Here is a 15,823-nt window from a genome sequence, read left to right as displayed (position 1 = left end):
CCCTGGATCACAGCTCACCTCAGCCTTACCCTCCAGAGGTGATGTTTCACAACTACACCCCTGGTGAGGCCTGTGAAGTACCACTGGCTCTGAGGAACAGGGACAAGGTGAGTGCTGGGACGTGGAGGTTTAACGCTGTGCTGGAAGAGGGGAGTGATGTAATTCCAGTGGGGTACAGCACAGCAAGTTACCTGCTGCAGCACATCCACAATAAAATGTCTCAGCACCTTTGTTCTGCAAGATGGTGGAAATCTTCCCAGGGAATCCTCCCCTGATTTTGGCCATATATAGGTGGTATCTAACCTGAAGGACATTTTCTAGCCCCTTTTTTTCCCTTGAAAGCCCTGGATCGATGGGAATGTTGTGGGGTGTACAGTTCTTACTTGCCCCCATGCTTTACCTCAAGTGTGCACCGTGTCTTAATCTTGACTCCTGCTAATCTCTGCCTCTCTAAGCTTATTTAGATGCCTCTGTGCAACCTGCACTTAAAGCTCAGGTGTTGAGTCTTCTCTACATTTTATTCTGGAATTAGTTATAATTAGTGGCATTGGCACTGCAGGAAATGTGTTTTGAAACAGCCCTGGAATCGGGCTGATTTAGCAGAAGCAGTGGGAGGCCTTTAGGTGCCATTTCAGGCTCTTGCTAAGCTTAATTCTCCTCTGTTCAGGTTTTCCAAAGGCAAGGTAATGTTCTGCTTTCCCTTTGGAGAACCACAGTACCTTCAGAGCAATGTGTTCTTGAAGGTCTCTGTCTTCGCTTGAAAAAATTGCAATTGTTTTGCAATTTCCCAAGAAAGTTGAGAAGGGAAAAGCTGAAAAATGTCAGCAGTTGTGTTCCACTGTAAAGAGGAAAACTGAGACCTTTTGAATTTCAGTCAGGGGAACATTTTCTCAAATGACACTTGTGCCAAGAGCAAGCTGGTAGGAAGAGACAGGAGAGAGGAAAGAAGCAGAGTTCAATCTTTCTCCCACAGCACTTTCTTAGGCACAAGGATTTCTCAGAAAGTAACAGTAAAATGTAGTGGAAGTAGAGAAAGGCCAGAAAAAGAACAGTGTAATTAGAGGTGGTGTTGTGTAACGAAGAGTAAGATGTGTGCATGAGAGAAAGGCAGGATGGGAAGATGGAAGAGTGACAGCATCAGGTGAATTAAGCCCCTTCCCAAATCTACATGTTGGGAGAAACAAACAAGTGACCAAAAAAAAGCTGTTGGGGCATAAGACAGGTGGAGGAACAACAAGAGAAGTCCAAAGTGTCTCCTGGGATAACAGGTTTCAACAGGGACATGGCTGCAAAGGGGAGACCCTTTGGCAAGGAGGATGCAGTTCTGCACCTTCAGTTATTCCTGGAGAGTACTACATCATTCCTGGTCTGGCGTTGAGCTTGGGAATATTGGAAAGGTGCAGCATGGATATCCATGCCCAAGTGATTCCATTGGTGGGGTCTACACTGATTCTGGCACTTCTGCTGCAGGTTTCCTCTGCTGATTCAAGTGTGCCTCAGTTTCTCTGTTCTTACTGAGCCTTTTGGCTTCAGCTGCTCCAGGATCCATGCAGCACATGAAAATGTTTGTCTTTGCCAAGTACAAGCCAACAGACAAACAATGAATTTGTTCTACTCATGCTTCCTCAAGTGGAAAAGGACATCTGCATTAACATTTCTGCCACTCTCAGTAAAAAACAATGAACTTGTACAGCTGCATCTTGGGATTTGTATGCCCTGAAAAGGAGCATACAAATGTGTGAGCTGTTAATTTCAAAATAATTAATTTTGAAACTAGTAAAACCTCAGCCATTGGACAGCATTGGACAGCACTGGTGTAAAAGTATAATCTGAGGAAAATACTTGGTGTATTTAAGTGCATAAAGACAGAGATGATAATCCCAAAAGAAATTATTGTATTCTAATTTTGTTGGCTTTTAGTAATGTCCTGGAGAAAAGCACATTGTGTTCTGTCTCCAAGGTTTCTCACCAGATTCCTCTGAGTCACACCAGCTTAGACAGTGTGGTAACCTGAGGTGGTCTGCTCCATAAAAATCCACCTAACAGCCAAGTGTATTCCAAACAGAGGCTCTGTAGTATTTCAAATAAAAGTTTTTCACCTGTTTGCTGCCAAATTGCTTTTCTGTCTTCTAGCTGCTCCTCACGACTCTCAGAAATATCCTGGGTGATTTTTGCAAAAGGTCCTAGCTATGTGTATTTATCTTCCAGGGGTTTTGGTGACCAAAATGTTTGCCTTCAGTGTGAAATTAGCCCCTGGAACTCACTGCCCCAGGGTGTTGTTGTGCCCAGATAGAGTTTGGAGAGTTCAGGACTGCCTTGGCTATGGAATATCAGGCTTGGATGCGTGGTGCAGAGCAAACCTCAATTTTTTTCCAAGCCTTGTGTGAGTTTATTGTTTATTAGTGAAACTGCCTGTCAGTCAAAATCACTTGTTTTAGACTTTGTGAGATGTGATTTGGGACTCAGATATTGATGTCTATGTGCTAGAAAATGCCTTTTTGCTCTGTGTGTGTGTGTTCCAGAGGGCAGAACCTGGCAGCAGGGTGCCTGCTGGGCCTCCTGGGTGCACGAAGGAATGCCCAGCAGTCCAGCTTGCCTGTGCTGGCAGCTGGCTAGCCACAATCACCAGGCAGCAAGAGCCCCTGGGGAGCTGAGATTGGCTTTTAGTAATGAAACCACACAGTGAGTCAGTGCTGGTCATGTTTCTCCAGGCAGAGAATGTCTTTGAAGCCCATAATTGATAGGCACAGCCTGAGATGTCATGTGGTTTTCCATCACTTTGGCAAGTTGACTGCTCTCATCTTCTACTTCAACCTTTCCTGGTAATTCTTGTGCTTCTCCCTTGCTTCTTTACAGCCCATTTAAATTCTCTGTGCCATCTCCTTGTTTTGGGGGTTGTCTCTCTGTCTTGCTGTTTTCTTCTTTTTGCTCTTCAGGTTTTTTTACTCCCAGTAACACCACAGTATCTGGTCTCCTTCTCTTGCTCATCTGCCACATGACTGTATCCCCACAGCTGGACTACCCCACTCCAGCTTGGTGTGTTAAAAGGGAATTTCTTCCTTCCCCCAGGATAACAAGTGCTGTTTTGCCTTCAGCAGCACATTCCCCCTCTGGAACACAGCTGCATGGCCGTGTGGCAGGCAGAAGCAAGCAGGTTTTTAGGCTTGTAGAATACGTGGATGACTTGCTTCAGGTGTTCTGTCTCCATCCTGCTGCAGGTGTCTGACCTGCCTGGCACCTCCTTCCCACCAGGCACTGCCCTACTGCCTCTGGCTGAGCCTCTTTGCCCAAGCAGGTGGGATTCACTTCCCTGCCTCACCCTGCCCTGACACAAAGGTGATGTGTCTTCACACCTTCTGTTCTCCAACCATGCTGTCCCTGAGGACACCTGCTTGCCCATGGCCCAGCAGTGAGGCCGGGGCAGAGGAGGTGCTGTGCCCGTGGCAGGGAGCCAGCCTGGCACAGGCACACTGAGCTCTACGTGCCCTTAGCCAGCAGCAGGTTGGTGAGCTGCAGGTGACTTGGACACCTGCCTGAAAGAGCTCGTGTAGGCCAGGTACAACCTGTGGGCAGTGACACCGCCGTGCCTGTGTCTTCATGCGTGTCACTGGTTGCTCTGGCAGCTCTCAACTGCTCTGTGCCAAACATGCTGTGCTCTTGCTTGGGGGTTTGAACATCAGTGCTGAGGCCCTGGCAAGTCTAATCTCAGTGCTGTTATCTAGAGGCTTGTTATTACAGGAGGATTTAAGATATGGGAGGAAGAAAGCCTTGCAGGGAAACAGAGAGGCAGACTGACTCCACCAGCATCTTGCTATCTCTTAGCACCATTCTTCACCCAAATTGTTTGGAGAGGCAAAGATGAGGGGAGCTCTGAGCCAGCTGATGTTTCTGTACCCGGGCAAAGGTGCAGGATCTCTTCGGGTGTAGCTGTTTTCCCATCTTGCCTTTACTGTTTCAACTTAGTTTAACACTTTGTCCTATCCTCAGGCAGCATGGATATAGAAACCTAAAGAGGAAATGCCCTGTGTTGCCTATTTTCTTGTTCCTTAGGAGGGACTGAGAAATTATTTAACAATGGTAAAATTTAGAGTAAAAATTATACTGGTCTAGGGCAGTTCTCTGTACTATTCAAGTGGCACAAGAGCTTAATATCACGGAGGTAGACTTTGCAAAGTACACTGGTGCCTTTAAAATGTGATTTATTAGTATGAATTAGTGCTCATTTTCAGGGTGAAAGAGGTAAATTGATAGCCGTGAAGGGCAAAGTGCTGCACTTGGAGTTGAGAGGCAGCAGAGCAACATGTGAATATCACCACAGATAGAAGCAGGGTGAGATAACCCACAAGGGCACTTAATGTCCCATACACTGTCCCTTGTCTTGCCCTTGAACTGGTGAGTGCATGGCACAGGGAGCTCTGCCAGTGAAAGGTTCTCTGCACAGCTTCACTGACACCCCTGGCAGTTTTGCTGAACTGGGTTTTGGGCTCCTTGCAGGGGTTTTGTAGGGCATCAGGAGAGGTTGTGTGCTGCTCAGCAAGGAGCATGTCAGGATTTTTACCGCAGAATCAGAATTTTGTGCAAATTGAACGTTTTGTCTTGTACTTGATGGAGTGCGAGTCAGCGAAGTACCAAAGTGCTGTAGCTCAGCTAGAAGCACATCGATAGCACGGGCAGGAGGTGCAGAGCACCTTGAAAACCCCTTAGCAAAGAGGCAGGCACTGAGAAATGGCTCTGAAAAGCCACTTGCATTGGGTGTGAAGTTGCTGGCATGCAGAATATCTGTGTTTTAGTTGTGGAAGGCTTTAGGAGTGCTTCTTTGGACAGACTCTGCATCTCAGTTGCTTCATGGTCCACAGGCATTATGGATGACCCAGTGACCTGGGCTACAAACCCCTGTGTCAGGGTTGTGGATGTTCCAGTTGGTTTATAGAATTCTTTTGCTTTGAATCTCCTCTTCCCTTGTGTAAATCTGACTTCAGTGAAGTCACTCGTGATTCAAGGCAAGACTGTGCCTGAGTCCTAAATAAAACGACCACGTGAGTTGTTAGTGGCATTTCAGCCACTTTGCCATGTTGCCCTTTCTTGACAAATGAGCAGCTTCCCACTGTCTTGCAGTCATTTGGGAATGTATTGCACAATTGGACTGCCAGAAAGTAAATGAATAGCTGACATATCTCTTTGTTTATTGGCGCTTGCATTATAAATGTGAAATGCTAATATTTCTGCTGGGCAGCGTTTCCAATTAGTTCCTCTCGCTGCTTCTGATTTACACGTTCCTGTTTTATGGCTCCAGTTGCCCAGTGTGGGTCTTCTCGTGCCACCCTGTGTTCCCTGGTGTCCTTGCATTGTGGTCTGACAGTCTCTGCCTAATTGGAAACTGCTATGGAACTGACTGGCAAATACCCAACAGACAGGGATATTTACATTTGTGTGTCCTTCAGGCTTATTAATAGATTATATGAAAGGAAGAAGGAAGCAGGAAGCACATAAAATCATTGCACAGCTTATTCTGTTCTGTCCTCTTGTTCTTTTCACTGTAGGAAGACAATGTTATTCAGGCAATACAAGTTCAATCTCTAAGGTTTGCAAAATTAATTCCTGATGCTCAGTGGAGACTGAAATATTGCTCACTGATTAATAGGAAAGATGACAGGACGATGAGTTACTGCATTACTGAAATTAACTCCTTTAAAATTCAATCCAGCCCTGTTAGATGTTTTGTAGCACACAAAAGTTATTCCAAACGGAGTCTGAAGATGACTCTTGCAGGAAGGAAAGGGACAAAAGATGAAAGCAAATGAATGCACAGAATGAACCTGGAGAACTGGGATGGTTTCAAAGACTCCTGTGAATTGGTAGCTGAGGGGGCAGGAGCAGGGTACCCCTTCTCTGGTGGAGCTCTCCTCATCCTTCAGTATCTCCTCTCTTTTAATGGCCCTTTTTTCCAGCCTACATATCATGGTTTCAGCAGGGAGCTTTCCCTGCTTGACTTACTATGTTACCTCATGCTACAAGGCTCTTTCCATTGCAAGTTGTCTGCTCCAGGGAATTCAGTGAAGGATTTAGGACTGGCTACGCAGGATAACTGACATCTGAGTCTGGTGTACTGGGCAGGCATTAAGGTGATGTGTGACACCAATTAATGCTGGCCTGAGTCTGCAAAGGGCCTGAGAGCTGTGCTGGGTTAATATTGGACTTCATGATCTTCAAGGCCTTTTCCAAATGAAACAATTCTATAATTTGAGGAAATAATATCTGAGACAAGAGATTGGCTTAGTTTCAGTGGCTACTAATTTGAATGCCAAGGAGTGGCGTTTGGAAGACTGGAGAGTGTAACTTTTTTCTTATCAAAAGGGAATAAGAGCAGAGGAATCATCTGTATTTTCCTTGAAATTCAGAGAAGGGTTATTTGAAGGCAAAAGTTATATTTCCATGAAAATCTGCAGCCTGAAGCTGTGTCTAAATAATCTTTAAAGCATAGAAGTGATGCACACTCTTGCTCACTCAGCCTGTTTTTAAATATTCTGCTTAGGGTTTGCAAAGTAAAAGCAAGATTTTCAACTCATTTTCGCTGTAACCCTGGGTTTTATCCAGAGTTAGTGTCCAGGTAACACAGAGCAGTGCTGCAGTGGAGAATTTGCAATCCTCTTTTCCCAAGGGAGGGAAATTCAGCTTTCTGAAGCTGAGTGAGCCATGAGTTCACAGCAGCAGGGACAGCCAGCCTCTGCCTAGCACATTGCTCTCTGTTTGAGTTTCCCTGTTTTTGGCCTGACGCTGCATCTGCTTTGGTGCAGAGCCCCACTTTGAGGGGGCCACAGTGGGGCTGAAGGCTCAGCACACTCTGAAATGCTCTGGGTCAAGCCTTGCTCTGGCTGCAGCATCCCTGGAAAAGGGGTTCAGCACACAGCTGGGGTTCAGCATCAATGGTGAGATGCAGTGCTCTCCTCAAGGTCCTGACTGCCTCCTTGCTGTTGCCTTAGGACACCAAGTGCCCTTCCCCTGCAGCCCCAGTGCCCACCACGGGCAGCAGAGCTGGGAATGGCTGCCCGTGCTGGCTTTTGGAGGAATTTATTCCTTGGACTTTTATTTACATTGATGCTGATCCCCTCACTTCTTAGCAATGACAATGACTTGAAAATTCCCTTTTACTTCTTTCACATACTTCCAGTTGTTGAGGTTTCTTTTCTCTTTATCCCTGTACTGATCTGAACTCCTTGCATCCTCCTCAGTCTACCTGGCATCTGGAAGGGAGAGATAACAGAATAGAAGATGCCAAGGCTTAAAAAGACACACAGCTTTCAATTGGATTTACAATGCCTTTGTTACAGTAGTGTGGCCAAAATAACAACAACCAAAAAAAAAAAAAAAAAAAAAAAAAAACCCAAAAAAATGTAAATAGCATTCTCCATTTGCTAATGCAGTTTCTGAGGATCTGAGCAGTCTGGGACGTGAAGTGCCCAGATAATAGGTGCTTTAAATTCCCATGGGATGCCCGTAGCTTTTATTTTAGAGGGCTTAGGCTGCAAGATTGAGTGCAAAATTGCTAATTCAGAAAGACCTGCTGAAGATGAAACGATCTCCTGAAATGTGATCTTCAATCCTGTAGGTCATTTGCTGCTGTTCCCTTCCTGGTATTTTACCCTCAAAATAGGAGAAGCAAAAGCACTTCTGCAATTTCAAGTGTGAATATTTGAGATGTCTAGGGGGAAAAAAAAATCTTCTTTTATTATTTTACTGTCTCTTGGATGTGACTGCAGCTGTTAGGATGATTTTTAAACCACTGCTGAGTAGGTCATTGGTAGGCACTGGGCTAAAGCTTTGAGATAAAGCAATAGCTGTGAGTCTGTGCCTCTTCTGGCAGCCTTAGGTCCCTTTCCAGGTTTGGAGAGGATGGGTATGGGAGCAGGAGGTTCCAGCCATGGAAGAACTGAATCAGTTCTGGTTAAGGGAGTTTGCTGCTACGTGCAATTCCTAAATCAAATTGTCTGCTTGCTGTTTCAACAATGATAAAAATATCAAACGAGTTGAAAGCACTGAGGAGAAAAGATCAGGCCAGCAAGTGAGTGATAAGAGGCAGAGCTTTTATCAACTCATTGATACAGGAGCTGCTGGAGGCAATGGCTCCTGGCTCTACAGCAGCAGCTCTACCACTGATTTTGGCAGGAGCCAGGTGATGCTGCCAGCACAGCAATGCCATGTCACACATTTGGTGATTGGTCTGCTCATCCCTGCAGTGAAATGATTTTGGTGACTTGATTCACCTTCCTATTGCTAAATGCCAGACAGCTGGAGGAGGGGGCTGCCTGGCTTTTTCCTGAACAAGGCAGTGATTGGGAATAGCAGGATTTAGTTTGCTCTGGTAGGGATGCCTGAGAGTTTCCTATTTGCAGTTCCATCCCATCCTTGTCCATATAGGCACCAAGTCACTCCTAGTGACCTTGGAAGAGAGAGGGGATTAAGGCACCAACCATTCAGAAGAGGCAGTGAAGTTATTGCTGTGTCCCCTGCAGCTGGGGTGAGATGTAAAGGAAGACTGAGATTCTCCCATTCTCCCATGGGAAGAGCTCTCCCTAAGTTCAGGGCAGAGCTGCAGTAGGCTAAGAGGGCAGGGCTGAAATTCTTACTGATTTAAGTACTTGTCAGACATTGGCAAGAATATTTTGGCATTAGGGCTGAGTCACTTCAGTGTGGGGAGATAGATCAGATGGTTTTTTAAGGGTGAGTGTCCCCAGCCTTGACCCTGTGATGCTGTGGGAAGAGGTGGGAAATACACATTTACCCCACACTCACCTGGCATTAAAGCAGTTACCATCTCCAGCTTGGTAAGTATGTCACCAAAAGTGGGCTGTTGATTGTGCATGTGGTGAAGTCCTTTGGAAATGTACCACAGCACCCCCTGCCAAGCTCCACCAGCATTGCTGGGACTGGAGTTAGTGTGGGACAGCTGGATTCTTAGTGGTGCCTTTAATAGTCCTCAGTGGTGGTCCAAGCAGGTTCTGTTATTGCTGTAATCCACTATCTGAAATTACTCTATTTTGGTGCCTCAGAATCAAGTATCAGATAATTTTGTCAGGTTCTGCTGCAAAAGCAGCTGAATCAATAGAGTTGTTTCTTCTTTGCAAGTTAACAGTTCTATCCAAGTCATCCTACTGGAATGAAAGGTCATTGAGGTACAAAGTACTATTAATTATTGAATGCTACTCTTAGAGTCATAGAACACAGCAGTTTTTCTTCTGCTGTGGGCATGGCACTTAAATGTCCTGTGCTGAGACAGTTTCTTTTCCTGCAGGATTATTTCCACCAGCTCCTCTGCACCACTGAAAGGGAAGAGTTCATTGTGCCAGTTTGGGCCATTGGTGCCCGAGCCATCCTGGACTTCCCTGGCCTGCTGGACTTCAGTCTGTGGGGTCAAGTGCAGCACCCAGAGTACTCTGCTGGTTGGAAACCAGGGCAGCTGTTACCAGCTGAGCACCCAGAGGTGAGGCAGCTCAGCTTCTGTTGTGCAAAACACCTTTGGGTGATAACAGAGTTGGTAAAGAGCAACAAAAGGAGCCAGAGCATGGGAGCTGCTGCCCTGCAGCCCTGGCTGGAAATGGGCAGGACGTGTGGGATTTGCTCTTGCTTCTCATGTTTTCAGCAGGATGCAGCCTTTGAGCTTTCTCTGTCCCAGATTTCCTGGAGGGTGCTGGAACATGTTAGTAGCTGGCTTGCACCCTCCTGAGCACAAGCACCTTCTGAAATGGTTTCCATGGTCAGCCAAAGAGACCTGTTCTCTGGGAGGGCACAGGCACGTGGCTTTCATGGCCCTCTCATCAGATGCCCCATGTGAGCTGTGCTGTGGACAGCCTGTGCTGCTCCTGTTAGTCAAAGTTGATCTGATTTCCTTTGTCATTTGAGGGCATCAGTCATCTCTTCTGTTTGAACCTTTGAATTTAAGGTTTAAATTTCAAACAGATTATTTAAATCTTTGCATAGAAGCAGCATTTTTATTCTAATTAAGTTACCCCTACTTTCACTCAGATTTCTTTCTAAGTACTCTGAATTTCCTGTGTTTCCACTCCTTGTTTTGTTTTGTGTTAAATATTTGTCAAAATGTCATCATTAATTCTTCAGTGGGAACTTTCTTAAAGGTTGAGCTCCTCTAATGCCTATTCATCTACCATCTGCCCATTGGTATATGCACAGGTGTATAGGAAATATGTGAAATTTGGGGAACATGTGAAGAACAATTGGGCTGATTTAGAAAGTCGAATCACAGAATAACTTTTGGAAGGAACCTCTGAGCAAACACACTGCTCAAAATAAGACCAGTGTCTGGGGCTTACAAGGTACCATTGGGAGATCTGGACCTGTAAAAGTTTAGATGTCGTACAAGAAAGCAAACATGCAAAAGGATATAGTTTAAAAAGTAGAAGAAAACAAGCTATTAAAAAACCATCAAACCTTATCTTTTCTGCCTGTCGGGAGCAGTAGTGATTCATGGAAAGGGCAGATCTAATGGGACGAGAATTATCTTAAGGAACAGCTCACAATTAATGGATGAGAGGCCAAAGTTTTGCCTGCCAGCTCCATCTCTTGGCAGTGGTTTTCATTTGGCTATTACAGTGTGTCAGGGATGTCTCCTTCACAGCTCTTCTATCTGTGGGCTCAGGGAACAGATCATGATGTTGGCTGAAGTTCAGAAGAGTTAAGTTTAACCGTGGAACTTGTGTCTTTGGGTCTTGGAGAGCCAGGCCTATGGGAGGGGTAGTGAGTTCCTGCTACAGCAGTAACAGAGGTGTCTGGTGGGTACAGCCTGCAGTGAGATGTAAGAGACACAGGGGCTGATTTGCACTCAGTTTCTCAATCCTGAGAACTAAGTCCTGCACTTGGCTGCACCCTCTTCTTCTGATAATCTGAAAAATATATATTCTTTCTCAGATTATCCTCTGAAGTCACCCCCTGGAGTGTTATTTGCATCCTGTCATCTGAGAGCAGAAATATGTAGACAAGGGGCAGGAGTAGGACCGGAACGGGATGGAACACAGCTAGGCTGTGAATTCCTGGCTAGAATTCCCCTTAACTTCCCCCATAGCTTCTCTGTTCCGGAAAATATCTGTAAAAGAATAAGAAAAATAATTCCATGTCTTTCCCACACCAGGCAGTGATCCCCTCAGGCCTCAGCAGAGACCTCCAGCAATCCTGGCACCACTGCTGGGGCAGACACAGGAGTAGAGTAATGCAGCTCTGGGGCTGTGGGACTTTGTCCTTCCTCTCCTCTCTGCAAAGTCTCAGGTCCAGCACATAAACAGGGCTGGCCCAAGGCTTCTCCACTAGCCAGTAGTGATGTTTTCACTAGTGGTAATGGGAACAGGTCAGGCCTAATTGCAGCAATAGTTCCTTAATGAGTAGAAACTGCAGCATTTTCATCAGCTGCCACTACTGACATGTATAAAGTTCAGCTTGCCCACGGCTCTAGTTCTCATTATTAGTGTCTGTGTTGCTCTAATCATCACCAAACTCCACAGAATGTGTTTTTAAGGTGAAAAATTGGCCACCAGCAAAGCACTAAGACCAGGAACTTTTGTTTTCTCAGTGGGGCCATACAAGAGCCAAAAGCCCACAGCTCAAGTGAAAGTGTGTTTCACTTGAGCTCTCCCTAAGCATTAAAACACTGAATTTTGTGTCTCAGCCAATAATTGTTTACCTGGGGACAAATCCTAACTGCTCCTGCTAAATTCAAAGCGCACCAAAACATTTTCATCATTATTTCCAAAATAATGCATGGAGCATGTCTGGTGGGCCAAGCAAACAGTTACCAGTTTGGATGACATCCCAGAGTCCCAGATTGCATCACTGGGGAATACACAGAAACCTCCTGTTCAGCTCCCTTGACGTGCTCCTGGTAATGGTGCTTCATTTAGCTGGGATTGAATTCTTCGTGCTGTAAATGGGATCCTCCTTTTGGGTCTTGTTTCCATGTTACTATATTGTTCTCATCTGCATTTGCACTCATTCAGAGTTTTAATTGTGGCTCCTCTTAGAGCAGCTTTCATTGAAATGCTTGATAAAATATGCCCTTTCTCAGGCTAAAATGGAATTCAAGGTAAAAAGCCCCAAACAACCACACTGCAAATTAAACAATAATTATTCTTTGGTCTTCAAAACTTTTATTCTCCCTGTCTGATTCCTAGGCTGTAATCTCACAGGACAGGTAGTGCCCTGACATTTGTATCCCTTAAGGTGATGTTTATATGTGGCAGGAGAAAAGAGATTCCTGAGGCAGTCAGTGTCAAGTTGTGCATGCAAATAACTCTTAACTCTCTCTGTGCTCTTCACAAACCATCCTCAGATGGGATTGTTGGCAGTTGGACCCTTGGAGCCTCATTGAAGAGAACTGGGGGGAAACACTGAGTGGGGGAAAAAACCTGACATAATCTCTGATGAAAATGAGGCATGAGATCACAGGAAAAATTAAAGCATATTTTAAAATGGCTAATTAGGGAGCTGATGTGGAGCTCTTCAGTCACCTGTGGAATGGCAGTGAGTTCTATGGGATGTATTAGAGTCACTGGGGCTTGGGGAAGATGATGAGTAACTACAGGCCTGGGTGTGCTTAACTGGCAGCAGGGGAAGCTGTAGTAGAGGCTACACAGCATTGCAAATGGGCCAAGGGGAATTGTCAGCTTGTTAGTGAGTGTTCAGCTGCTGTGCAGAGCAGCATGGGGTTGCCAGCTGAATATAAGTGTGTTGTGATGCTGAATCCCTTTCTGCAGTTAAAACTGATGCTGGGTTTGGCTGAATTAGCTTCCTTAGGTATGTGAGGCCATCTGTGCAAGGGCTTGGTGGTGTGTTAATGGTCAATGTACACATGCAGGGAACTCCCAGCCCTGGCTGATTATTGCTGTTTGAGGCTGAACAAGGAACTGTAGTATGGATGTGCCAGCACCTGTAAACCTCTCAGCTACCCACCAGGGTAAAGCATCTGAGAAAACTACTGCCTTGCTCTGGTCTCATCTGTGCTTTTGTGCAGATGTTGCAGAAAACAGATATCTTTTCACAGCTCTGTTCTTTCTCCTCAAGAACCCCCTTCCTACCAGTTGTCATCTGTCTGGCAAGGCTGGCATTCAATCAGTGGTTTCCAAGAACTTGTTTGAGAAATGAAATGAAATGAAAATCCTATTGATTTAGTCTCTAGGTCTCTAGATCAAGCCTATTTTTTTTTTTTTCCTTTGTAAATCCCCCAGTGGATGTGGATAGGCAGCAGGGTTTAACTGAGGTTTAGCTCTTGTCGCCTTGCATTTTATATTCCTGAGATCACTCAAACAAGTTCCTGAGTGCTTTCCATTTATATTGACTTCAGCCAGAAAGGAGGATGTTCAATACTTGCCTAAGCAACTCACTAGCACATTAAGTATTTATCTGAGTCACCCTTGTGTTGTGGAGGACACCACCCACAAAATCCTTTTCGGGTTGAAATCAGCTTTGTGTGAGTGTTTGAGGGGGCTCTGATGCTGCTGTGAGCAGCATTAAATTACTATTGAGCCAAATTCATGGCAGCAGACCCTGAGCTGCCATTGGCCACCACTGTGTTGTCCATCTTCATGCAACTCTTCATTCATCCAGACAGACTGGGAGGAGCTTCTTCCAAGTGCTCGGAGTTGGGGAAACTTTCTGCTTCCCAAGGAGCAGCCTCTTTTGACTCCAGAGCTTCACTGTGGTGCACCAACTGATGTAATCTTTTCCATTTGTGTTTGGTGCTGGCAGCTGGTAGGAATTTATTGTATCCTGTGAGTTCTAAAAGATCTGGTTTCCTGTGTTACTTTAATGTGTAAGCCAGATTGATGCTGCAGTTATTACAAGACCAAGCTTTGCCTTGGACTATCAGGAATTTTAAAACTTTGCAGAGGGATTTTTCTTTCTGCCAGTCACAGGTGGCTGTTGCTCCTTTTGCTTTTTCTTGACTTGTGAGAATTCCCAGCAGCACGGCTGTTTCCTGTTGAACTTTTATGTCTGTGTATGTTTGCTTCAAAGTGAGTTGAGGACTCAGTTATTGTAGGCAAAAAAAAAAAAAAAAGGTGTAAATAGCAGTTTGTGCAATTATATGAATTATATGTTGATTTTGTGTCTTAATAGTTGCAGTGCTGCCACAGATGCACGATTGGTATCTAATGCTTTATCCAGCTGATTGGTTATAGGCTTTTATAGTTCAAATTAATTAGCTTGATGGGTGAGCCTAATTGGTCTCCGAAGTGCTCATTTCTGTCAAAACGGCTAATAGGTAACAACTGCTTCCTGCCTTTGTTCCCCTTGTCTAGAACTGCTTGTAGTAATGATCTTTATACTATTTTAGATAAGGTTATTCTGCTGCTTGCAGACAGAGTATGGCCTTTGCCCTCTCACCAGGACCCAGTGTTTCAAGACAGATAGTCTGTCATTCTGAGGGTACATGAAGGGGAATAAAGTTTGTGCTTCATTTGCTCGAGTTTTTTTTGCACAGCTTTATAGCTCTACAACTCCCTTCTGACAAAATCCCTGCTAAAGCAACCTGCAGAGTTGACTGCATGAGCACAGATTGGGAGTTGTATACTAAGAGGGTTATTTGGAAGTTAAAACTCTCCTTTGGGCTGTTTTGTTCATCCCCATGTATGCACAAAACCAGATTTCCTGTGAGCCCACACAGCCCAGTTTTAGCACATAAAGGATTTCTGGAAGAATGTGGTTTCCATCTCTTTGCAGGTCATCCTTGACCACAGCTTGCCTACTCCATCATCCCAGGAGATCACGAATATGTTATTAAGTGTCGTTACCTCTGGATGTGTTTCAGGGCAGAACTGCCCATTCATTAGATTCTTCTCCTTGTGAATCAATCAGCATCTGCTGAGAAGAAGTAGAGCAGCTTGAAGGGTGATTGATTTATTAAGTGGTATATTGAGTCTGTCTTTGCTTTCATTCTAATGGTCTGGCAGTGTTTTCCCCACGGACCAAAAGCAATGTTTCAGCCAGGCAGGTACCCCAAGTGTATCATTACTGTAGCAGCAATAAAGATTAAAAATGGCCCATGGCCCCCTGGCCATGCAGCAGCACTGCCTTTCATCATCCCACAGTTTTGGTGTCCTTTCCAGTATATTCTGGAAGGCTCCTTCATGCTGGGCAGAACAAAGCTCCTGTGCTGACTTCCAGATATTCCTGTGCTGGAGTCTTTCATCCAGCAACACACACAGATCTTCCCTAGCACAGTGCAGAGGAGATAATGGGGAGTACCTGGCTGCACAGTGAGGAGCCTCATTGAAAATGAGTTGACTTTTATCATGCCAGAGATCTGTCTGAAGAGCCACAACCAGTCCTGTACCCACTGCTGGCTCTGGTCATAGCTTTCCATCTCCCACTTCATCCCCATCAGTTTTCATGTGGTTCCTCATGATGCTTTTGGCTAGAGACCCTCCTCTTGGAATGTTCTGCCTGGGTTCAGCAGGTGCTTGGCTGAGGCCTGGGCCATGTTGGAAACTTCTGACTTTAACACCAGCAATGCTGATGATGAGGATGCTGTGAGGTTTGTTGTAACCTGGGAATGACTCAGCTGTGCCCATAGAAGAGTTGACAGCAAAGCCCAGTCTTCTAAAAAGCTGGGCAAATGAAATTGAACTTGCTTTCTGTAATAGCCAAATTTGACTGTCATGCACTACTAAAAAGATTTAGAATAGAAATTCAGCAAAGAGGGAATGACAGAGATAGAGGAAGAATCATCTCAGAAGATGAAACACAGCGAGGGCTGTTTTATTTCTATTCTGTCTAATCAATCTGGCTACCAGCTAAATATTTAGAGCAGTAGTTGATGAAGGAA

General features: G+C 45.1%; 1 protein-coding gene across 6 annotated transcripts in view; it reads left to right on the top strand.

Moving 5' to 3' along the window:
- LOC146766433 (uncharacterized) overlaps positions 1-15,823 on the top strand; it is a 91,725-nt gene that overhangs the window by 35,470 nt on the left and 40,432 nt on the right. For all 6 annotated transcript variants that reach the window (XM_085589726.1, XM_085589725.1, XM_085589724.1 and 3 more), the window contains one exon: positions 9,290-9,478. In XM_085589726.1, coding sequence (XP_085445852.1) covers positions 9,290-9,478 — 189 coding nt within the window. The remainder of the gene's footprint in view (positions 1-9,289; positions 9,479-15,823) is intronic.

The sequence above is a fragment of the Lonchura striata genome, chromosome 11, assembly GCF_050655825.1.
Source record: "Lonchura striata isolate lonStrDom1 chromosome 11, ASM5065582v1, whole genome shotgun sequence".
In the NCBI taxonomy this organism is placed as follows: domain Eukaryota; kingdom Metazoa; phylum Chordata; class Aves; order Passeriformes; family Estrildidae; genus Lonchura; species Lonchura striata.
Note: the sequence above shows the minus strand (reverse complement) of the source record. Positions and strands in the feature narration are given on the sequence as shown.